This window comes from Apium graveolens, chromosome 2 (genome assembly GCF_009905375.1).
Source record: "Apium graveolens cultivar Ventura chromosome 2, ASM990537v1, whole genome shotgun sequence".
In the NCBI taxonomy this organism is placed as follows: Eukaryota; Viridiplantae; Streptophyta; class Magnoliopsida; order Apiales; family Apiaceae; genus Apium; species Apium graveolens.
The window spans coordinates 35193904-35218442 of NC_133648.1; the positions used below are offsets into that span (position 1 = coordinate 35193904).

At 36.7% G+C, this 24539-nt stretch overlaps 1 protein-coding gene across 1 annotated transcript; it reads left to right on the forward strand.

The window, feature by feature from the left end:
* Nucleotides 1-20677: 20677 nt before the first annotated feature.
* On the forward strand, nucleotides 20678-23356 carry LOC141688163 (uncharacterized). The gene is made up of 7 exons (XM_074492874.1): nucleotides 20678-20717; nucleotides 20922-21307; nucleotides 21660-21718; nucleotides 21857-22042; nucleotides 22169-22307; nucleotides 22386-22560; nucleotides 22674-23356. Exons 1-7 carry the CDS (start codon nucleotides 20678-20680, stop codon nucleotides 23354-23356), a joined length of 1668 nt encoding a protein of 555 aa, XP_074348975.1.
* The last annotated feature ends 1183 nt before the right edge of the window (nucleotides 23357-24539 follow it).

A 24539-nucleotide genomic window follows, 5' to 3' on the forward strand; every position in this document is an offset into this window, starting at 1 on the left:
TCCTGGAACAGTTCGTCAAGCTCTACGTTTTCCAGAAGGCTGCATTTTCTCAACACCGGAGGAACCGGTTCTACAGCAGCTCATGGCCAATTTGGGGTATGAAAAGAGTTTGGCTAAGCTTGGACAGTTGAAACGAGCTCATATCAGAAAGGAATGGAGCTTTTTCTTCGATTGCATCACTAAAGCCTTCGGGAATAAGTGTTCCAACTTTGATGTCATTCCAACTTTGAGTCAGCACATCAGGTATGCTATTATAAACCAAACTCATTTTGATTTTGTAAGTGCTGTGCTAGGTTTTATAGGGGATAGGATGACAGAGGATAGGAATGTTGTCTACTTTGCTAGATTCTGTCAGCTTATATATAATTTCTGTTGTGCTGATGAACCCCAACCTACCACTGGCTTATTTCAACCTTTTAAACTTGCAAAACAGGCTTTTAATGACTTGGTAAATGCTGACCTTAAGAAAACGGTGGTTAGACCTTTACAGATTCCTCAGTCTATAAAACAGATCCTGATAAATACTAATCCTCAAACTTATAGATCTATTTATCCTGATGTTCAACCTACCACCACATCCCAAACACCACACCAACCATCAGAACATACCACACAAACATCTATACCTCAACCCTCTCTCAGAACATTTCTTAAAACTTATCTCACACCTTCACAGACAGCTCAACCCTCATCCTTAGCACCTACTGTGAAGCCTTCAACTTCCAAGCCCAAGAGGACAAAGACTGTTCCTCAGACACCACAGAAGAGAAGGAGGATTGTTCTGAGAGATGAGTCTGATAGTGAGGAACAGGTTTCTGCATCAGAACCTGTTGTTAAAGAAGCTGAGAAGGTCCCTTCTCAGAAGGATTCTGGAATTGGGGGATCTAAGCTTCTCAAAAGGCTTAGAAGAATGACTTCTGCTGAACCTCCCAAGGAATCCCCACCTTCAAAGAGATACAAGAAACAAATAGCTAAAAGGCCAGCTTCAGATGATGAGGAAGCAGCAGCTAAGGAAGGAGATCAGGAATCTCTGATCTCAAAAGAACCAGAATTTGCTGAAGCTACTGCATCTCCCTCTCCAATGTCCCCAACTCAGGAAGCTGCTACAGACAAGGCAAACACACCATCTGTGTCTCTTGTAGATGAAACTGTATCTCCTGTAGACCCAGGCACAAGTGCTGAAATTGATATTCACAACCTGGTTGTGCCTGAGGTTCTCTACTTAGAAGCTCCAACAATAATTAATCCATCAACAACACCTTTTACTGATGCTACTCAAACTCCAGAATTATCTACAACACCTTCTCTGCATCTAGATGTTGATGATCAGAATATAGGTGAGCATCAGGATGTGGCTGTTGATCAGAACTTGGAAACAGATCAGCATTTAGAGACTGATGCCGAAGCCTCAATTGCTTCTCATACTGTTGTTTTATCAGAAGATGCTGATTCTGTCAGTTCTGATGCTGCAAATACTGATACTACTGGTGATGCTGCTATTAATGCAGATGCTGATAAAGCTGGTCCTTCAGGACATGCACCTCAACAAACTGTTCATAAATCTGAACTAGTTGAGAAGTTTGTTACAAGAGCAGCACCAGTACCTTAGAGTGAAACTCCTAGAGGACAGGAGTGGACTCAGGAATGGAACTCAGTTACCTTTGTTCCATCTGAAAAGATTCTTGCTGAGCACTTGGCAAAAGCTGATGAAATGTTAATTAATGATGATTTCAAGACACAGCTTCGAGTCACTGCATTGAGTACTAGACATCTGCAAGGTCTCCATTCAACAACTCATGCAGAATTACATAAAATTCAGGAAGAATTGCTCAAGCAAGAAATGACTAAGAAAATTGATAAGAAAAAATTCTTCCAACCTACCTTTGACAGAGTTGCTTACATTGAGTAAACCCAAGAGAAGCAACAGTCTTAGATTGATGATATTTTGAAAAATCAAGCTTCTCAGCAATCTCAACTCGATGAAATCCAAGCCTCAGTGGAATTGCTTGTCTCTCTTCTCTTACCTGCTGATGCCAAAAAGGGGGAGAAAGTAATTAAGTCCAAATGCAAAACTGATCAGACACTGAAGATGAAGGATGATGAAAAAATGACCAGGGAAACTCTGGAATGGGTGGAGTTCATGGTCAAGGTAGAAGTTTCTCATCAAGAATAACTGAAATTACAAGTCACAGGATAAGTTCTGATGCTGGAAAAAGAATTACTTCTACTACTGGTAAAAGGATAAGTTCTGATGAACTTTTGGATCTTGATGAAGAATTATCAAGACAGTTATTTCTTAAGGATAATCCAGGAATGGACTTTGAGAGTCTGATGGAAGAAGCTAGACTTAATTTAGAAAAAGTCAAATCTAAATCTGAAGCTTCTGTTGGTAAAAAGAAACTTCCAAAGGCCAAAGGCATTGTGATAAAAGAAAGAACAAATCCTGAAGCAACCAAGGCTAAATCACAATTGCAGATAGATCCAAGGTCCAAGGGCAAAGAGAAAGTTGGTGAACCTATCAAGGTTTATGTGCCTCATATGAATGAAGAAATTACTGTTGAAGATGCTGATCTTGCTCTGACTTCAAGAAAAATTTCTAAGACAACCTCTGACATGGCTCAAGTTGTTCAGAGTAAAGATATAGTTAGTTCTGATATCTCAAAGAAGCAAGTAACCTCTGACATAGCTCAAGTTAACTTGATATCAGAAGATAAATGAAAGGAAACCTCTGACATTGCTCATGTTAAACCTTCAAAGATACTCCTACCAGGATTCACCAAAGCCAAACAGACTCAACCTTTGAAGACTGCTGCAAGTGGTTTTGAAGCAAGAGTGGTTACTGGAAAGGAAGCAAGAGATAAATATGGATTGGGTAGTGCTGATGAAAGAAGAATACAGAACACAACCAATGATCCAACTTCCTTAAGTGAACCAAGTATTGGAGCAACTCCTGAAAGATTGAATCAAATAGAATCTGTACAGATGGTTTACCATACCTACTTGAAAGAACACATCTTGTTGTACTTCATGACAGATGGTAGGGTTTATCATATAAGGGAAAATGCCATTCCACCGAAGTATTTTTAAGAATTGGAACATGTATTATTCTTACTTCAAGTGAATGACCAAATAACAGAAAGTGCTGCAAACTATTTGAAGGGTCAAATTCAGAGACAGAAAAGGCTTTATTCTGTAAAGTCTGACAACACATATCTTCCAAAGTACAGAGATCACAAGGGTGATATTGTTGAGATGAAGCCTAACTCTGCTAAGATTATAACTACCTTTCTGGGTTACAAGGCTGTGGAATTCAATCTTGAGTCTGACAAGGCATATTTGATCAGACTGGATCAGGACATAAGGAAATCTAAAATTAATGATCTCAGGGCTGCAATCTTTCAAACTGGTGAAGATTCTGTAGAACTTAAAGATGCTAAAAGGAGAATGATTGATGAACTCAGATATGCTGAGAGATGTTTGTTGAAGAATTATCTCAGAACAACTCCTGACATCAGAGAGATCAGAAAGTGAAGCCAAGTCAAGATCTACAACTGCTTAAATTCTGATATTTATACAGACTGAAGTTATTATCAGAAGTTAAAGTTGGTAAAGCTTTAAGGACTGTAAGTTGTAGTTATCTAGTCAAATTCTCATGCATTTGTACTTAATGTTTTTGACATCATCAAATATCTGTTAACTTGTATATTATGCTAATTTACAAGTTGGGGGAGATTGTTAGATATATTTGATAATGTCATGTCTAATATGATTTATGTTTAGTTTTCAGATCTTACTTAAACAGGACAAATCAGTACTTAACTGAAATCAGCACTTATATTGAAGTCAGAACTTAAGTCATCAGTACTTAAGGTTCAGGAGATATTTATCAGAAGATAATATCAGGACTTAAAGGAAACGTTCAGATAAGGAAGGCGGCTGATTGAAAGGAAAAGAAGATCAAGACAAACGTAAGAAGATATATGCATGAAAAAGGAATTCTATGAAGAATAGAATACTTGGAAGAAAAGATATCTGATTGATATATTTTAGGAAGCATAATTATATTCCATATCAATTAGCGATTATCTTGTAACTGTGTAGTATATAAACACAGACATAGGGTTTACACTAAAAGTGTTATCATTATCGAGAAGATTATTCATTGAACCCTAGCAGCTCTCGTGATATTTGTTCATCACTGAGAGAGGACAGTTCCATACTGTAACAGAGTTTATTGCTTTGAATAAAGTTTGTTTTCTGTTACTTGAGTTATTAAAGTTCGATTTGATTGTGCTATACACTATATTAACCCCCCTCTACAGTGTGTGTGACCTAACACGTGATAGCCACCATAAAGAAGGATGAGGCAGGATACTCACCCATCTTCTTATTTTATGATGATATTAGAAGGAAGAAATCTAGATTAGAATGGTTTGATTGTTCTCATGTTAAGAGAAGCGGTAACACTGTTGCTCATTTTGTAGCTAGATGGAATGTACCCATAGAAAATGATATGTGCAATACAAACTCTATTCCAGGAAGTATTACTGCCCTGGCAGATCTTGATTTGGTTTAATAAAATTTCTTTGACTTCAAAAAAAAATAAACCCTGGAGGCTATTCAACATAAAATTCCTCTTCAAGTTCTCCATTTAAGAATGCGCTCTTCACATCCATTTGGAACACTTTAAACTTCTTGTGAGCAGCATATGCAAGAAAGATTCTTATTACCTCTAGCCTTGCAACTGGAGCAAATGTTTCATCATAATCAATGCCTTCTTGTTGAGAGTAACCCTTTGCAACCAGTCTTGCTTTATTCCTTATAACAATACCCTCACTGTCAGTTTTGTTTCTAAACACTCACTTTGTGCCAACTACAAATATGTTCTTTGGTCTTGGCATAAGAGTCCAGACTTTGTTCCTTTCAAATTCATTGAGCTCTTCTTGCATTACTGTGAACCAGTAAGCATCTTGGAGAGCTTCTTCAACCTTTTTAGGTTCAGTTTGAGATAGAAAAGAATGGTAGAGACATTCATTCTGAGTGGCTTTTCTTGCTTTTACACCACTGTCAGGGTTTCCAATGATTAAGTCAGGTGTGTGTGACTTAGACCATTTTCTTGCAGATGGAAGTTGACTCCTCTAAGACGAACCTCCCCCTTGATCCATGAATTATATGTTATTTCTTTAATTAGTACCACTGTTGTTTCCTGATGCTCCCCCTGAATCATTATTCCCATTGTTATCAGTATTTGACTCATCAGAATTTGATGATTCAGTATCTGACTTTGCAATCATGGCTTTCCCTTTGGAGTAGCTTTTTCTCCTCGCTTTCTCCTTTGGCTTCTCTTCAACCTTGAGTGCAACTAGTCTAGCTTTTGATCATTTCCACTTGCTTCTATGCTCCATCTCTAGTTTACGAGTTTTCATAATTCCATAAATCTCATCTAGAGGTGTGTCATTAAGTTCATAGTTATCCCTTATTGATATGACTTTATAGTCCCACTTTTCAGGGAGAGCAAGTAGGAACTTCAGGTTTGAGTCCTCCAAATCATATTCTTTGTCGATAAGGGATAAGTCATTCAGCAACTTCTGAAATCTGTTATAGATCTCAGTTAAGGACTCATTGTCCCTTGAGTCAAAGTGCTCATATTCTTGAGTAAGTACTGTCCTCCTGTTCTTCTTGATAACAGTTGTACCTTGACACTTTACTTCTAAAGCATCCTATATCTCTTTTGTTATCTTACATCCAATGACTTTATTGGACATAACACTATCAAGACTGTTGTGCAGGATGTGTCTGACCTTAGCATCCTTCATGATAGATGAGATATCTTCAGGAGAGTAGTCCTTCATGACTTTATCTATCATCTTCTCTGGTTCTCTTGCAAGCGTAACAACTACCTTCATTGGTCTATGAGGACCATCATAGATTCTGCTCAGGTATTCAGGATCTGTGGCTTCCAAGCACATGGTGTTATTCCTAGTGAACTAACAATGAGATTTACAGAAGGGGGGTTGAATGTAAATCTCAAAACTTTTTCAAGTTTTGAGCAGTTTCAAAGGCTGTGTGTTTAAGATAAACAAGTGTATGAATTGCTTTAAGCTACTACAGACAGATATATATTCAAGCACAAAAGTACAGAACACAACAGACCTCAAAAACTTTTCTGGTGGATTTTTTGTTCCACCAGAGATGGTATTTCAGAAAATCTGTGATTCAAGAAGTTGATCACAGCTGCATCCTAGTACAAACTTGATAATTTTTCTCAAGATTTTTCTAAACAGCTCTGGAAAAATTCTCTTCTAATTACTAGCTGCTACTTGGTTTATATAACACCAAGTTTACAAGTGAAGACAAAGATAAAAAGTACAATAATAAAATAAGTTCTCCACTTGTTTCTTCTCCATTTTACTCCAGTGCATTGTTGACTATTGCCACTTTATGCTAGAGTAGAACGGCTGCTTTTTCTGATGTTCCTGAAATAGGCTACCACATCTCAGTTGTCTCTGTCAACCCATGTGCCTCTGTTTGTAGGTACAACTACCACTTGTCAACTGCTATTTAACAGAACATCCATTGAAGCCTTCATCCGTTGATGGCTTTATCCGTTGATGTGTTAGCAGTTGAAGCTCTATCCGTTGATGCACTCATCCGTTGAAGGATGTTATCCGTTGAAGCTTTAGAGACATCCGTTGAAGCTTTGTTTCTCATCCGTTGAAGGTCTTTAAGTTATCCGTTGACACCATTTCATTTATACAAAATTACAAGGCATGAAATATTTACAATTGGCCTTCCTATCTGCATATCCTTTAGTAGTCAACATGACTTATAATTTCCCTCAACATTTAAGAATTATATCTCAAATTCAGAGACTGAAATGTGCTACAACACTAGACTTATTTCTAAGTAAAGCTACACCATCAACGGATAGCCAAAGTGGTCTTATCCGTTGAGGCTACAAACACTAGATTTCTACTTAAGTGTTTTGTTAAACATATCATCAAACTAATGCACATATATTCCTAACAATCTCCCCCTATTTATGTCTATAAGAATTGTAGACATAAATTCAAGGTTAACTTGATGATAACAAAACACTTAACAAATATATGAACTGAAACTAAGTAGAAATTTAAAAGTGCTACAAAAGTGTATGTACTAGAAGGTAATTGAAGATTTACAGTGTTTCCAAGGGTGCTCCACTAGCCTGAGCAAATCATCTTTTTCTTCTTTGATCCCTGGTTTTCTTTCCTAGCCCTTTGTCATTTTCCTCAATTTGGAGTTGGAGTTGTCTGAAGAATTCAGCTTCATCTTCATCACTGATATCCAACTTAGATTGCATTTCTTTGAGAGTTTCATTGCTGGCAATCTTGAGTTGGTCTTCAAGTCTGAAAAATCTTCTGACTCCTTTATCATCTCTGAATTCCATCAACCAATGAGGTGATTTGTGAATTGTAGTTCCCCTTTCTTGAATGAGTAAGGTTCTGGGCAAAGCATTGGGCTCCCTCCAAGTTTTCCTTATGTTGGCAATCTTGTTGAGAATTTCAGTCTTGGCAGTCCTGGTAAAGCCAGAATCCTTTTGTATGGCTGAAAAGACTCTGATCAAGGTAGAGTAGCCTTCATTCAGAATCCTGTAGAGAGGCCATGTTCTTTCCCCAGCTCCTTTGTATCTGAACACCAATCTCTCTGGTAGCTGTCTGTAAGCAACAATTCCCCTTACATCCTCCAGCTCATCCAGATAGAGTTCAATGTCTGAAATTTCTTTTATGTCATAGATGTGAACATAATCATCTTTAGAAATGGGTGGCTTAGGGTTAGGTTTATGTTTTTGAGTGAATTTCTTAGAGTTTAGGGGAGGTGTAGATTTGAATTTTCTTTTCTGTTTCTTTGGTAGTGGAAGAGTGGTTAAAAAGGTAGGCAAATTGATGGTGTCCCAATCAATAGGTTCCTCTTTTGGGATGATTGGTTCACCATGGATGTTTATAGTGGGATCAGCAACAAAGGGTTCAGGTATGGAAGGTAGAGATTTAGTTCCTTCAGTGTTGCCTTCACTCCTTCTATGTGTCTTGGCCTTTCTTCTGTTTCCCTTCTGCCATTCCTCTTTTTCCTCCATACTTTCACCAAATATACTCCCAAAAACCTCATCTAAGTTTGCAATCTTGTCTTCACCTCTGACTTCAATTCCTTTCTCATTTTCAACTAGACTTGACTTTAGCTTTTGTTCAAGCTTTGCTTGTGCTCTTTTGTCAGCCTTGAGTTTTTCAGCTTCTTTCTTTAACCTTTTGGTTTCTTCCCTCTTGGCTATTGAGAATTTGGGATGTCCTTGCATCACACATATGCTCTTTCTCTCTCTAAAGATAATAGCCATGTTTCTCCTTATTGCCTCATCCATGGTCTCCTTGTGTTTTATGATGCTAGTACCCAAAACTTTGTCTTCATCAGGCTTTGGAAGAGGAAAGTCCACTTCTTTCATCTGAGCAAAGTCTAGAGGGTTCTTTGTGGAGTCCTTGCTGGATCTGGTGTTGGGCTTGAGAACCATAGGTTTTAGATTCTTGAAAGAAGTCTCTCCAACCTTATTTCTCCTTTCTGGCTTGTGCTCCATATTGATTGGTTCAACCTTTGTGCTATGTTTCACAGATATTGATTTATCTTGTGTTGAGCCAAATAGCTGTTGCATCCTTTCATCAATTCTCCTCCTTTGCTCTTTCACTTGAATTTCAGCTGCTGCTAGCTGGATTAAATCAATTCCATCAGGCTTTCCTTTGATTTGAATGATTGGAGAAGTAGTGATGGCAGGAACTAGCACTTTAGATATTTGGATTTTTGTAGATGGCTCTCCTTCCCCTTCCCTTTTACTCTCCCCCTTTTTGTTATCATCAAGGAGAGGGGTCAAGCCCTGTGCTTTTGCCAGCTGCATAAGTAGATTTGTTTGAGTGATAACTGCTGTTAAGCTTATCCGTTGAAGAACAACCACTTGTCAACGGATGAGTGATATCCGTTGAAGAAGGAAAAGAAGTAGAAATTGAAAGTGATATAACTGTTGAATCTGTGTAGATTGATATGAGTTTTGGTGACACAGATCCTTCAATTACATCTGAAAGAATTTGCGGGTGATCCAACAAATCATCTAAAAGATGATGATCACCTGTATTTGAGTGGGGCTCCTCCCTGAGTTGTAAAGAGGGAGAATCAGGAATTGATGGGAATAACATATCCACATCTAGAGATGGTGAAGAAGTGTGTGGTGATTGATGTGTGTTAATTGTGAGAGAATGGGGCTGTGACTCCACATTTGTTGGAGCCACATCAAACTGAGTTTGAGAAGGCATAGATACAGATGGATGTATCTGTGCAGTGTGTGCACCCTGTGTAGAAGATTGGGTTCTAGCTCTCTTTCTTCTAATAAAGGCTTTTGTTGGTGAGTGTTTGGCTTTAGTGTCTCTCCCTCGTTTGTGTGTTCCTGGTTGGGAACTATTTTCAATAGTTACATCCTTTTGGGAGGATGCAGCTAGGGATATGCTAGTAACCTTTTCAACCACCACAGCTTTTTGAGAAACTGTGGCTTGGCTAGCTTGGGAAGCACTTTTCTCTCCTTCCTTATCCTGGGGGTTTCTTTGATGTTCACCCCTCCCCTCACCACTCACACCCTGTTCACTCCCCTCAGGGTTAATGGTAGGTGTTACAACTGTTGTCTTTTGAGAAACAACAGAGGTGGTTTTCTTTGTCTTTGATTTTGAAAGTTTAGTTTTGGTGACCTTGGTAGGAATCTGTTGGGGCATTGTCACAGATTCCATGGCCACACTAGAAGATAAAGAAATAGAGGGGTTGGAAGAAGTAGGAGTTGTAGAAGCAATTACCTCACCTACCTGAGGTGCATTCATGATTGGTAAATATACCAATGGCACACTGCTGTTGAGATCCATTCTCAATAAATCTGCAAGAACTCTTTTCTCTTGTGCCCAGCACTTGAGTTTATTATTCTCATTCGTAATGACCAAACCTCAGCAACATGGTTAGCCAATAACATAAAGAATCTAGCATAATAGATGTTATTAGGTCTATTAGCTTTGTTACCTAATCTAGTACCCAATTCTAGCATAACATAGTTGCTAAAATTAAAATACCTATCAGAAACAAGCATATAGAGCATATTAACAAGAGATGAAGTTATGGCATCAAAATTGCTAATTTTCCCAGAGAAAACCTTGATAAAGGCATCCCCAAGAAAACTCCATTCTTTCCTAAGGCCTTTTCTTTTAATACTCCCTAAACTAGCAGAGTTAAGAGAATAACCTATGGAATCTAACATGCTGGATACATCATTATCAGTGTGTGGTGTCATGGCATTGTTCTCAGGTAATTTAAAACATGCTAGTAAGTCATCACAGTTAACACAGTGATTTTTACCTTTGAGAGTGAAGGAGATAGTCATATCTATGGAGTTGAACTCAGCAGTTGTCCAAATCTCCTCAACTACTTCACAGTAAATCGTTGGGGCTTCCAGAATTGCATAGCTAAGTTTACAGTTTTTGATAAAGTCCATCATTTTGTGATAATCTGAGTGGGCTTCATTCTTTTCTACCAAAGCTATGAAATTGTTCTTCTCATAGATGAACCCAGATTGAGACATAATCTTTACTACTGGTGCCATTGTTGTGAGTAGAAATTGCAGAGAATAACTTGAAGGTTTTGCAGAGAGAAAATGGTAAAAGCTTTGAAATTTCAAGAAAGTGTAAAGTAAAAATGAAAAATCAGAAGGGCTTATATACTTTCTCAAATTAAAAAAAACATAAATAAGAGATTAAACAATAAATATGTGTAAGTGAATTTCAGCCGTTTAAGAATAAACTGTAAGTATTCTGAAAACTACCTTTAAAACAAATACATACAGCTGTATGTATGAGTATCAACGGTTAAGACAATAGAATCAACGGCTGTGAAACACTTGAATCGACTGATGTGATATTTCAACGGATAAGGTAAACTGTCATCCGTTGAAGAGCACTTCAGTTTTATCCGTTGACGGATAGAAATTCCAGAAATGTATATGACTTTCAACGGATAATGAACATCCGTTGACAGAACAATTTTGACTTTCAACGGATAGGGAATATCCGTTGATGGAATAATCTATGTTAAAAATCAAATTTGTTCTTGCAGCTAATACATTTCAGGCTTCAATTCAAATTGCAATAAGGACATGAATTTTAAGAGTAATTAAGCATACCTAGCTCACTTACCAATCTTGTGAATGTTGATTCATCAAGTGGCTTGGTAAATATGTCTGCAATTTGTTGTTCACTTGGAACAAAATGAAGTTCCACTGTACCTTTCATCACATGTTCCCTAATGAAGTGGTACTTGATATCAATGTGCTTGGTCCTTGAGTGCTGCACAGGATTCTCTGTTATGGCTATGGCACTTGTGTTGTCACAAAAAATAGGAATTCTATCAACATGTAGTCCATAATCAAGGAGTTGATTCCTCATCCATAACACTTGAGAGCAGCAACTTCCAGCAACAATGTATTCAGCCTCAGCTGTAGAAGTAGAGACTGAATTTTGCTTTTTGCTAAACCATGATACAAGCTTGTTTCCCAGGAATTGGCAGGAGCCTGTTGTACTTTTCCTGTCTATTTTGCAACCTGCATAGTCTGCATCTGAGTAGCCAATTAGATCAAAACCAGACTCTCTAGGGTACCAAATTCCTAGATTTGGAGTCCCCTTGAGATATCTGAAAATTCTTTTAATAGCTACTAAGTGAGATTCTTTAGGGTCAGCTTGAAATCTAGCACAGAGATATGTAGAAAACATTATATCTGGTCTACTGGCAGTTAAATATAAAAGTGAACCAACCATGCCTCTATAACTTGTAATGTCCACAGACTTTTCAGTCTTATTTAATTCAAGTTTGGTGGCAGTGGCCATGGGAGTTTTTGCAGATGAACATTCTATTAAGTCAAACTTCTTTAAAAGATCATAAATATATTTAGTTTGACTAATGAAAATTCCATCACTAACTTGTTTAACTTGTAAACCAAGAAAATAGGTTAGTTCTCCCATCAGGCTCATTTCATAATTACTTTGCATTAGCTTAGCAAACTTTTTACAAAGCTTATCATCTGTAGATCCAAATATTATGTCATCTACATAAATTTGAACAAGTATACTAGAGCCATTAACATTCCTAAAGAAGAGAGTTTTATCAACAGTACCTCTAGTGAAGTGATTCTCCAAAAGGAATTTTGATAAGGTTTCATACCAGGCTCTAGGTGCTTGCTTCAGTCCATAGAGTGCTTTCAACAGATAATACACATAGTCTGGAAAATTTGAATCTTCAAACCCTGGAGGTTGACTTACATAAACTTCTTCCTCCAATTTCCCATTTAGAAATGCACTCTTGACATCCATTTGATAGACTTTGAAATTGGCATGGGCTGCATAGGCTAGAAAAATTCTGATGGCTTCAAGTCTTGCAACAGGAGCATATGTCTCATCAAAATCTATTCCCTCTTGTTGAGAATAGCCTTTAGCAACCAATCTGGCTTTATTCCTTATGACAATGCCATTTTCATCCATCTTGTTTCTGAATACCCATTTTGTGTCAATAGGACTCTTGTTCTTTGGTTTGGGTACCAGCTTCCAAACTTTGTTTCTCTCAAATTGGTTCAGCTCTTCCTGCATAGCTAATATCCAATCTGGATCCAATAAAGCTTCTTCCACTTTCTTAGGTTCCTCCTGAGATAGAAAACTACTATACAGACATTCATCTTGAGTAGCTTTTCTTGTTTGCACTTTGGATGATGCATCACCAATGATCAGTTCAAAGGGATGATTCTTGGTCCATTTCCTTTGAGGTGGAAGATATACTCTAGATGAGGTGGCATCAGTATTGTCATGATGTGAGACAGAGTGTTGATTAGTTGAAACTCCCCCTGAGTTGTTGGTCCTTTGCAGGGAACTTGGAGTTCTATCAACTGATGATGTAAATCGATTATCCGTTGATGAACTATGATCAACGGATGCTTCATTTTGTACTTCAACGGATGATGCACTATGTCTTTCAACGGATACTGCATTGCCTCTATCAACGGATGCAGAATTTTGTGCATTATCCAAGGGCATGTTTTGAATCCCTTTTGAAGTGTCATCTCCATCAGTATCCTCTTCACTGTCATCACAATATATCTCAATGTTGTCAAATTTGAGTCTCTCATGGTGTCCCTCATCTGTTAGTCCATCAATCTTTTTATCATCAAACACAACATGCACAGATTCCATAACAATGTTGGTTCTTAGATTGTAGACCCTATAAGATTTTCCAGCTGAGTAACCAACAAATATCCCTTCATCAGCCTTTGCATCAAACTTCCCTTTATGGTCAGATTGATTTCTCAGTATAAAGCATTTACATCCAAAGACATGAAAAAAGTTTAGAGTTGGTTTTCTTCTCTTAAACAACTGATAAGGAGTCATGCCTTTAGCTTGATTGATCAAAGAAATATTCTGAGTGTAGCAGGCACAATTAACAGCTTCAGCCCAGAAATATGTTGGTAACTTTGATTCTTCAAGCATTGTTCTAGCAGCCTCAATTAAAGATCTGTTCTTTCTTTCAACTACCCCATTTTGCTGAGGTGTTCTTGGAGCTGAGAACTCATGCATGATTCCATTTTCTTCACAGAACAGCCTCATTGTCAAATTCTTGAACTCAGTTCCATTGTCACTCCTGATATTCCTAACCTTCAAGTCAGGATGATTATTGACTTGCCTGATGTGATTGATAATGATTTCACTTGCTTCATCCTTTGATCCAAGAAAATAGACCCATGAAAACTTTGAGAAATCATCTACAATCACTAAGCAATATCTCTTTCTTGCAATTGACAATACATTGACTGGTCCAAACAAATCCATATGTAGCAGCTGTAATGGTTCATCAATTGTTGTTTCAAGCTTCTTTTTGAATGATGCTTTCCTTTGTTTGCCTTTCTGACAAGCATCACACAAACCATCCCTTGAGAATTCAACAAGAGGAATTCCTCTAACTAAGTCCTTTTTGACTAGATCATTCATTGTTTTGAAATTCAAATGGGATAGCTTCTTGTGCCATAGCCAACTTTCAACTGGACTTGCTTTGCTGAAGAGACAAGTAATAGATTCTGCATCAGTAGAGTTGAAGTCAGCTAAGTACACATTTCCTTTTCTAACTCCAGTTAGAACCACTTTGTTGTCTTTCTTACTGGTGACAACACAGGCTTCAGAATTGAAGGAAATTGTATTCCCTCTATCACATAGTTGACTGATGCTCAGTAAGTTGTGCTTGAGACCATCAACTAATGCAACTTCATCAATGATGACATTCTTTGTTGAAATCAAGCCATATCCCATAGTAAACCCTTTGCTGTCATCTCCAAAGGTTATGCTAGGGCCAGCTCTCTCCTTAAACTCTGTGAGCAGGGAGAAATCTCCTGTCATGTGTCTTGAACAGCCACTGTCCAAGTACCATAGATTTCTTCTGTTTCCCTGTACACCATAAAATCAATCAAGTTGATTTCGGTACCCAAGTTTCCTTGGGTCCATTCATGTTAGCCTTTCTCTTAGACTTCATTCCTCCTGCATCTTTAGACTTAGGTAACTTTGAGTCAACCTTGATCTTAGATGTAGTTGGTTGAGGTGTAGGGTTAGTCACAGAATCATTTAGCACATTTGGAATTTGATAAGGCATGGATTGTGCAAACATGTTATTCCACATAGGCATATTGTATGGCATTTGAGGCATACTAAATGCAGCAAGATAAGGATTGTTAAAATATGGCATGTTTGCAAAATGTGCATAAGGATTCTGTTGAGACATAACATGCATAGCATGCAGAGGTGATGCAGGCATATTAGGCATGGAAGAGGGTACAGGTATGGGAGTTTTCTTAATAGATTTGCAATTAGAAGATAGATGATTAACACTATTACAATGCACACAGCTTTTTCTAGGAGCATACTTATCAGGTGTGTAATTGTTATGTTTGTTAACCCCTACCTTCCCATTTCTATTAGATTTCCTTTTAGTTTCCTTTTTATCCTCAACCACTTTGAGCCTATTCTTTAACTGTTCTACGGTCATGTGTCCTATATTCACCTTACTGAAATCTTTGGATGTGCTTGCTTCTTCTTTGACAAAGTTCTTGGAAGTTGAACCAAACTTTTTGTTGAGTTTCTTTAGATTTTCACTTTTAGAAACATCTGCCTGTTTTAATTGAGGAACCTTCAACGGATGCTCCTTTTCTTCCTTCAACGGATAATTTTCATCATCCGTTGATTCCACATCCGTTGACAGCCCATCAATTAATTCCATTTTCTTTTTGTTTTTATCCCAGGCAGTCTCACAAAATGATTCAATTCCTTGGACCTTGACAATTTGAGCACTAACATCCCTAGATGTCTTCCAGGCTTTGATCACCTCTTGCTCTCTCTCTAATTGATTAGAAAGTATTTCTACTTTCTTAACAGATTCAGCTAGTTCATTTTCAACAGATATACAATGTAGCTTAGTTTTCTCTAGGTCAATCAACTTATCTTCTAACACAGCATTTCTATTACTTAAAAACAGATTGTTCTCTTTAATCCTACTATTTTCTTTAGCAAGAGATTTAAGAGACACACGCAAGTGATACAATTCAGTAGACATGTCATTAAAAGCATCATTGCACTCTTCTTTAGTAAGCTGTGTTAAATCAGTAGTGATTACCTGGTTGCTTGATGAACTAACTTCATTTTCCTCAGAATCAGCCATGAGAGCCAAGTTGACATATTCCACATCTTCATCCTCTTCTTCTCCATCAGCTGCCCAGTCTTTTTCTTGAGTAATGAAAGCCTTCTCCTTTTGCTTGAGCAGATCAAAATATTTCTTTTTGTAATCTACTTGGTCAAATTTCTTCTTTTCAGAAGTTGGCTTTCTGCACTCACTTGCAAAGTGTCCACTTATACCACAATTGAAACACTTGAACTTGGATTTGTCCACCATGTTCTTATGAGGTTTAGTGGCTCTAGTGTTTTTCTTAAATTTCATCTTTGCAAATCTTCTGGACAGAAATGCAAGATGCTCATCAATACCATCAGACTCATCTTGACTGGAGTTGTCTTCATTCTCAGCAACTTGCTCATTACCCTTGCTTGATTCTGATTTGCTTGTGCCATCTTTGGAGTTTAATGTTGATCTCACAGTTTCTTGTCTGCATTCTTTCTCATTTTCAGCTACCAAGGCAACTGAACCTCCTTTCTTTCTTCCCTTCTCCAATACCTCATCCTGTTCCAGCTCTAGTTCATAAGTCTTCAAGATTCCATATAATCTTTCAAGAATGAAGTCCTTATAATCTTGAGAGTTTCTCAAGGAGACAGTCATGGGTTTCCATTCCTTTGGCAAGGATCTTAAAAATTTAAGATTTGAATCCTTCACCTGGTACACTCTACCATACAGCTTCAGTCCATTCAACAGCTTTTGGAATCTGTTGAATGTGTCATTTAAAGATTCATTTTCTTCAAAATGAAAATACTCATACTGTTGAATGAGAAGCTGCATTTTGTTTTCTTTTACTTGTTCTGTACCTTCACACAGTAACTGAACTGTGTTCCAAACCTCTTTGGCAGTTGTGCAATTTATCACATTATCAAACATATCCTTGTCAAGACCATTAAACAAAATGTTCATAGCCTTCTTATCCTTGTGGACTTCTTCTGTGTCTTCCATTGTCCATTCTGCTCTAGGTTTTGGAATGGATTGACCAACAACAATTGTGGCTGTAGCAACTGTGGCTACTTTGTGGGGAATGTGAGGACCATTCTCAATGCAGTTTACATAACCTTCATCTTGGGAGAGTAGATGAAGGTGCATTTTCACCTTCCAATGGTGATAACTGTCTTTGTCAAGAACTGGGATTTTTACTCCAATATCCTTCTTACTCATCTTTGTTAGTTTCTAAGAACTTTAAACTCTTTGTGTGTCAAGAGCCTGCTCTGATACCAATTGTTATTCCTAGTGAACTAACAATGAGATTTACAGAAGGGGGGTTGAATGTAAATCTCAAAACTTTTTCAAGTTTTGAGCAGTTTCAAAGGCTGTGTGTTTAAGATAAACAAGTGTGTGAATTGCTTTAAGCTAATACAGACAGATATATATTCAAGCACAAAAGTACAGAACACAACAGACCTTAAAAACTTTTCTGGTGGATTTGTTGTTCCACCAGAGATGGTATTTCAGAAAATCTGTGATTCAAGAAGTTGATCACAGCTGCATCCTAGTACAAACTAGATAATTTTTCTCAAGATTTTTCTAAACAGCTCTGGAAAAATTCTCTTCTAATTACTAGCTGCTACTTGGTTTATATAACACCAAGTTTACAAGTGAAGACAAAGATAAAAAGTACAATAATAAAATAAGTTCTCCACTTGTTTCTTCTCCATTTTACTCCAGTGCATTATTGACTATTGCCACTTTATGCTAGAGTAGAACGGCTGCTTTTTCTGATGTTCCTGAAATAGGCTACCACATCTCAGTTGTCTCTGTCAACCCATGTGCCTCTGTTTGTAGGTACAACTACCACTTGTCAACTGCTATTTAACAGAACATCCGTTGAAGCCTTCATCCGTTGATGGCTTTATCCGTTGATGTGTTAGCAGTTGAAGCTCTATCCATTGATGCACTCATTCGTTGAAGGATGTTATCCGTTGAAGCTTTAGAGACATCCGTTGAAGCTTTGTTTCTCATCCGTTGAAGGTCTTTAAGTTATCCGTTGACACCATTTCATTTATACAAAATTACAAGGCATGAAATATTTACAATTGGCCTTCCTATCTGCATATCCTTTAGTAGTCAACATGACTTATAATTTCCCTCAACATTTAAGAATTATATCTCAAATTCAGAGACTGAAATGTGCTACAACACTAGACTTATTTCTAAGTAAAGCTACACCATCAACGGATAGCCAAAGTGGTCTTATCCGTTGAGGCTACAAACACTAGATTTCTACTTAAGTGTTTTGTTAAACATATCATCAAACTAATGCACATATATTCCTAACACATGGCCATCCTGACTTTCCAAATTGGATATTCATGCACTTTCAGGATGGGCACCTTGATTGCTTCATACCTACTCATGTTGCTGCTTATTTGTGATGTGGCTGGGGGTGGTGGCTTCAGATTCAGATTCTGTGTTTCTTCTTCTTCTTTGTCTGACATGGTTGATTGATCTTCAGATCTTAAATTGTATGTACGTTATCAGCAATCTCTGATACCAATTGTTAGGCCCTTAATCAACTATAGAAGGGGGTAAATACAGTTAATTCAATCAATTCGACAATGCTTCAACATAATCAACAATTTTTATATTAACTGATAAAAACTTATTACAATCGTACTCTCTCAAAAGGATGAACAAATATCCTTGAGAGCTGCTAGGTTATGTAAAAGATATAACAATGTCGCAATGCATATAGCATGAACCTAATATGTGCTTTATATAGAGCACAACTACCAATGTATAAGGAATCATATTCTATTAACAACAAGAAAACCTATACAATTGATTTTAAGATAAAGTCCTTCATCGACTTGAGTTCTTGTTTCCTTTTCCTCCTCAAAGATCAACTGATGTGACAAATACTGAATTCATCATCTGTTGACATCATCATCCGTTGATATCATTATCTGTCGATTATCAACATCCGTCGATGTCATCATCATCTGTCGATGCAGTCATCATCCATCGATGCTTGTAGTCATCATCCGTCGATGCTTGTAATCATCATCCGTCGATGCAGTCATCATCCGTTGATGCTTCTGATATTTTTTTATATCATCAATTGCTCATAGCAGAAGGATTACCTCTGCATCTGATAGGGAACTTATTTAACATCGAGCGATGTAGAACTTTAAAATAGCTGATAACAAGTATGTTTCCATTATAAACTTTATAATTCTATAAGTGTTGTTTATACGATAAAAAATTTAACTAAATATGAAAGACTTACAGTGTGGTAATTTTTATATTTGACTAACCATTTATAGAAACACTTTCATTGGGACAAGTACCCTTGGACCAGGTTCAGCAAACCACCATTCATCGAGTGCCTCTTCTAATAATTTCCAAACACCGCCCATATCGAAACTTGGTAATCATTCGTTGAAGCTAGAATTCAAAAGTTACATTTAAAAATGGTTTGTGGTATAATATCATAACAATTACTTTAAATTTTATTATTAACAGGTTCAAATAGATGTACACCATCGCCATTGAGTGGCACCACATATACTTCTGTAAATTTTGTTGCATTTAAAACAGTTAATTCCTCAAATGGAGCAAAGTCAGGTAAACCAGCCTTGAACACATTCCTGTTCATAATAGTTTATCATTTACTTTGCTATATTCTAATTTGTGATATTATTTTTCCGTATCATGTGGTTGCATCCAAATCCTCATGTGTGGGTAAATTTGCAAGTGGTGTCACTCCTTCATCAAAGAGAGTACATAACGTGAACTTTGATGGTTAAAAGATTATATACCATGATTAACGCCGAACCAAAAAGATCGTAATTATCTAGAGTTTTTTGATAATATGGAGGATCATTCAGAAGGTATGTGATATCATACTGTCAAATGAGATAGGATGATTACATCAATTATATTTTACTATTTTGATCATTATTATTAATACAAACAGAAATTCCATTGGAATTCGGAGGATATGGTTCTGAAGAAGATTTTGAAATGCACACTAACGGTATGATGTCAAACTGATTTTGTAAGGCGGTGGAATATAATTTAATTATTCTTTTAATTTATTCATATCATTCTACTTTACAGACCTATGGCAAGGATATATGGACATGGGAAAGCCAGACAAACTTTATCCATATTGTAAAGCTAGCATATGAAATAATAAATGGAATAACAAATTAAACAAGAATGCGTCCCTAACTTTTTCGGTTTGTTGTCAGAATGGTCAGGTTCAATTACCTCCAGAGAAACCTACTCCTCTTGTTTTTAAAAAAAATTATTATCTGGTGGAAAGAGAACTCAACATTATTAAATAAAAATCCGAATATACAATTTATTGTTTGCTTTCACATCAATTGGAGGTAAAATTGACAATAATATAAATAGAGGAGGAGCTCCTCATATTTTCAAGCTATGTGGTCAAAATTATCATTTGATTGGAAGTATATACCCGACTCCTGGTGAATCTCCAAAATTTTGTCAGTTATACGTGTATGATATCAAAAATAAAATAGAGAACATGAAGTGAGCGGAACCTGGTAGTGATTCTACAGATTTTGACATAGTAAAAGGCCTCCTTTTGATGCTTGATGAGAATAATCGATTGGTTCATAACTTTCGTATGGCTAGAGACCGGTTCAAAAACAATGAACTCGAGGAAGTTGAGCTGGAATTAGTTTCATGTAAATCAGCGGATGGTAGATCTAATAATGTCGGACCTTCTAACGAGGTTGGTGCTTTGATTGTTGATGACTTGGAAGACTCATGCGGAACCCGAGATATTGTTGTTCAGACAAAAACTAAACAGCTTCAGAGGATTTTCAAGACTAATGCCCATTTCATGTCTTTATAGTATCCTTTACTGTTCCCTCATGGTGATGAAGGATTCCACTTAAAAATTCCATTAATGGGTAAAAACGGAGGTCCACCTCCCACAATTATCGATGGTGATAATGATGGAGAGGAATCAAAACAGAGATGTTACATTTCAATACGGGAATATTATGCCTACAAACTCGTGATCATACTTTCTGAATGTACTACATATACATGGTCCATTTTTTAGTTCTTTTATTTAATATGCAGATTAAAGATACTCATATACAAATAATGATTGGTATTAAATGATTTTTGAATAAATTATTTTGTAGGATTAACTCCTCACTTGAGTGGTCATTTATGGCAACAATATATTGTTGATGCATTCACTGCAGTAGAACAGTACCGCTTGGAATGGATTAAAGGGAATCAAAAAACCATACGATCTGATATGTACAATTCCATTCGTGACTCATTGAGAAAGGGTGATTCCGATAAAACATGCCAAGGGAAAAATGTAATTTTACCTGCTACATTCACGGGGTCACGAAGATATATGTCTCAGTATTTTAAGGACTCTCTTCCTATTTGTTGGAGTATTGGTCATCCATCATTCTTCCTGATAATGACGTGCAACACTAAATGGCCCAAAATTCAAAGTATGCTCCAGCATATGCTTGGTGTTGATGTTGCAGATGCCCCAGATGTGGTTGCCCGTGTTTTTAAAATGAATCTAGATTAATTGGTTGATCAAATAAAGAATAAAATTACTTTGGAAGATGCAGCAGACATGAGTTCTTAACAGTATTCCAAAAAAACATATAATAGTTGAATTTACACTATTTCTTGTAACAATATATAAACTTTTTGTAACAGTTATGTTTGTCATTGAGTTCCAGAAAAGAGGATTGCCTCATGTTCACATGTTAATTTGGCTACATCCTGATGATCGTCCAAATACGATAGAGTAGATTGATAATATGGTGTAAGTTGAAATCCCATATAAGGAAACTGATCAGGCCAGGTACAATGCTGTTATAAATTACAAGATACATGGACCATGTGGACAGGATTTTTCTTATTCTCCGTGTATGTCGGATGAAAAATGTGGGCGTCATTTTCCAAAGAGGTATATTCAAAACCCTATTTTTTGGAAAAGGAATATCATGCTCATGCTAAATATATAGGTTTTCCTCTTTATGTTTATTTATAACATTGAATCAAACAAAATTTGGTACTATAAATATATTTATAGCTAAAAATGTAGTCATTATATTTGTGCTTCCGAAGCTCTATGGAGATTATTGGGATATGATATTCATTATCGCTATCCTTCCGTTGAGCGTTTGCCCGTCCATGTAGAAGGAGGCAAAAATGTTACCTTCAATATTAATGATAGTTTGGAAGAAGTAGCGAATAAAGCATCAAGCAGGAAAAGTAAGTTAGAAGCATGGTTTGTGGCCAATAAAACTATTCCTGATGCTCGAGATTACATATATCAGGAGTTCCCACGAGGTTTTACATGGCTACCTGGACAGTCTAAGTGGAAATAACGTGAAAGAGAAATTGTCATTGGAAGGCTGGCAGAAGTTCATGCATCACAAGGAAATACATTTTTCTTAAGAATGCTTCTCCTGCGGAATAAAGGCGCAACTTCTTTTCGTGATATGAGAACTATTAACGGTCGAACATATACCATATACAAAGAAGCATACGAGGTACTTGGTCTCCTTAAGGATGATAATCAATGGTACTCTGAACTTTGAGAAAATGCTGAATCTGGCTTGCCTTTTCAGCTTCGTTCAATGTTTGTTCATATATTGACCAACTGTCCAGTAGCAGACCCTCTTAAGTTGTGGAGTGATAACTGGAAGTTTTTGTGTGAGGACATTTTGTACAACAAATGGAAGAAATCCGGTAATATGGAGCTCAGTCTTTCCGATGCTGATTTGGAGAACTTTACACTTGCAGGTAATTTGCAAATATCATCTTTCCGATATAGTTTATCATAATGTTTAATTCAAAGTATATAATTTCAAAAATTTATCTATATAGTGACTGGAGTATTTGATTTGTAATTTCAGAGGTAGAAAAACTGTTAAATGGTGTTGGCAAGTCTCTAAAAGAGTTTCCAAATATGCCATATCCTGAAGATATCTACTTGCATAGTACGACAAACCGTTTAATTGAAGAGGAGACCGGATATGACAAAAATCAACAATTTGAAGAGCATTCCAAAAGCTATCATAGCTTAAATAGTGATCAATTAGAGGTGTACAATTCGGTATTAGAATATGTTAATAAAGGAGAAGGAGTTCTATTTTTTGTATATGGCAGTGGAGGATGTGGAAAAACATTTCTATGGAAAACATTATGTTGTCATTTACGAAGTGAAGGCAACATAGTACTTCCAGTAGCATCATCCGGCATAACTGCAACACTCCTTCCAGGTGGTAGAACATCTCACTCTCGATTTCACATCCCGCTAAAATTGGACCGATACTCTGTGGCAGGTATTAAGAACAAATCTGACATTGCTGAATTAATAAAGAATACCAGTTTAGTCATATGGGACGAGGCTCCAATGCAGCATCGCCATGCTTTTGAATCTGTTGATCGGTGCTTTCGAGATATAATGGCATCAGTTCATCCTAGATTCAAGAATATTCCATTTGGCGGAATAACGGTTGTTTTTGGAGGCGATTTTCGGCAAATCTTGCCTGTTATTCCAAAGGCTTCTAACAGAATTTGTGCAATCTTCTGTTAACCAGTCAATCCTGTGAAACCATTGCAAAGTTTTCGTGCTCCACCATAATATGTGTCTAGGATGCGGTAGGAATGCTGAAGAGAACAAGAAAATTGCAGAATTTTCCAAATGGGTTCTTGATGTTGGCGACGACAAGGTGCATAATATACATCCATATAACATTTATAAAGGATCGAAAAATCATCATTCCAAGAAAATATTTGGTCGAGAAGAAAACCAACGCAATGAAAGATATTGTTGAAGTCACCTATCCAGATTTTTCTAAAAATTATTGTGACAACCAGTAAATATTTAAGTTATTTTATAAGTGCGATGTATGTATTTATAAATATTCTGTGTTATAGAGCCGACTATGTGGATTTATTATATATTGTGTATAATTTTGTCGTATGGCGTTGCGAATGTTGCCGGAATATTTTTAAGCGTATAGATTTTGTACGCGAGTAAGATTTTCGTTACGCGATTAAATAAGTAGCGCGATTTGATTAGTTGCTACTACGCGATTAAGTAATAATTGAGATTCTCGCGATTTAGTGATATTTGTATGAGTTGCGAATAGACGGATAAAATATAATCTAATATTGTGGAGTAGAGTCAATTTATTTGCAATTGCTTGTGTGATTTTTAATGTGTTAAATTATATTTTACATGAATTATTTATTAGTGTGATAATGTTAGAAAGATTCTTTTAATATAAAATTTTGATTCAAAATTTTTGAAAACAATTTTATTAAATTTCTAAAATCTCATAGTATTTATGGTATTTATTTGGTGATTTATGGATTTGTATTTTAATTACTTAAAATCATTCTTTTAAATTATACTTTTAATAGTTATCGAATTACAAGTGTGCCCTTGCATGCAACCTCCACCCAAATAGAGATCAAGGGTAGGGCCGTCCTTTCACTCCACACTAACTCCATTTGACCAAGCAAAAGACCAATAAAACCTTGCATGCAAAAGTTAACTATTAGTGGATGAAGGACAAAATAGTAAGTTCAAACTCCACTACCATTTTGGTGAGACAAAAATAAATTTATACACTCCACTCACCTCATTTTTCTTCACCAACACCTCACTCCACTCTCTCCTCTCCCTACCCTCCCTCTCGGCCGCGCCTACACCGCCTCTCCTCTCATTTTTTTTCTTCTTCATTTCTTCATCTTCTTGCATCTTTCAACTC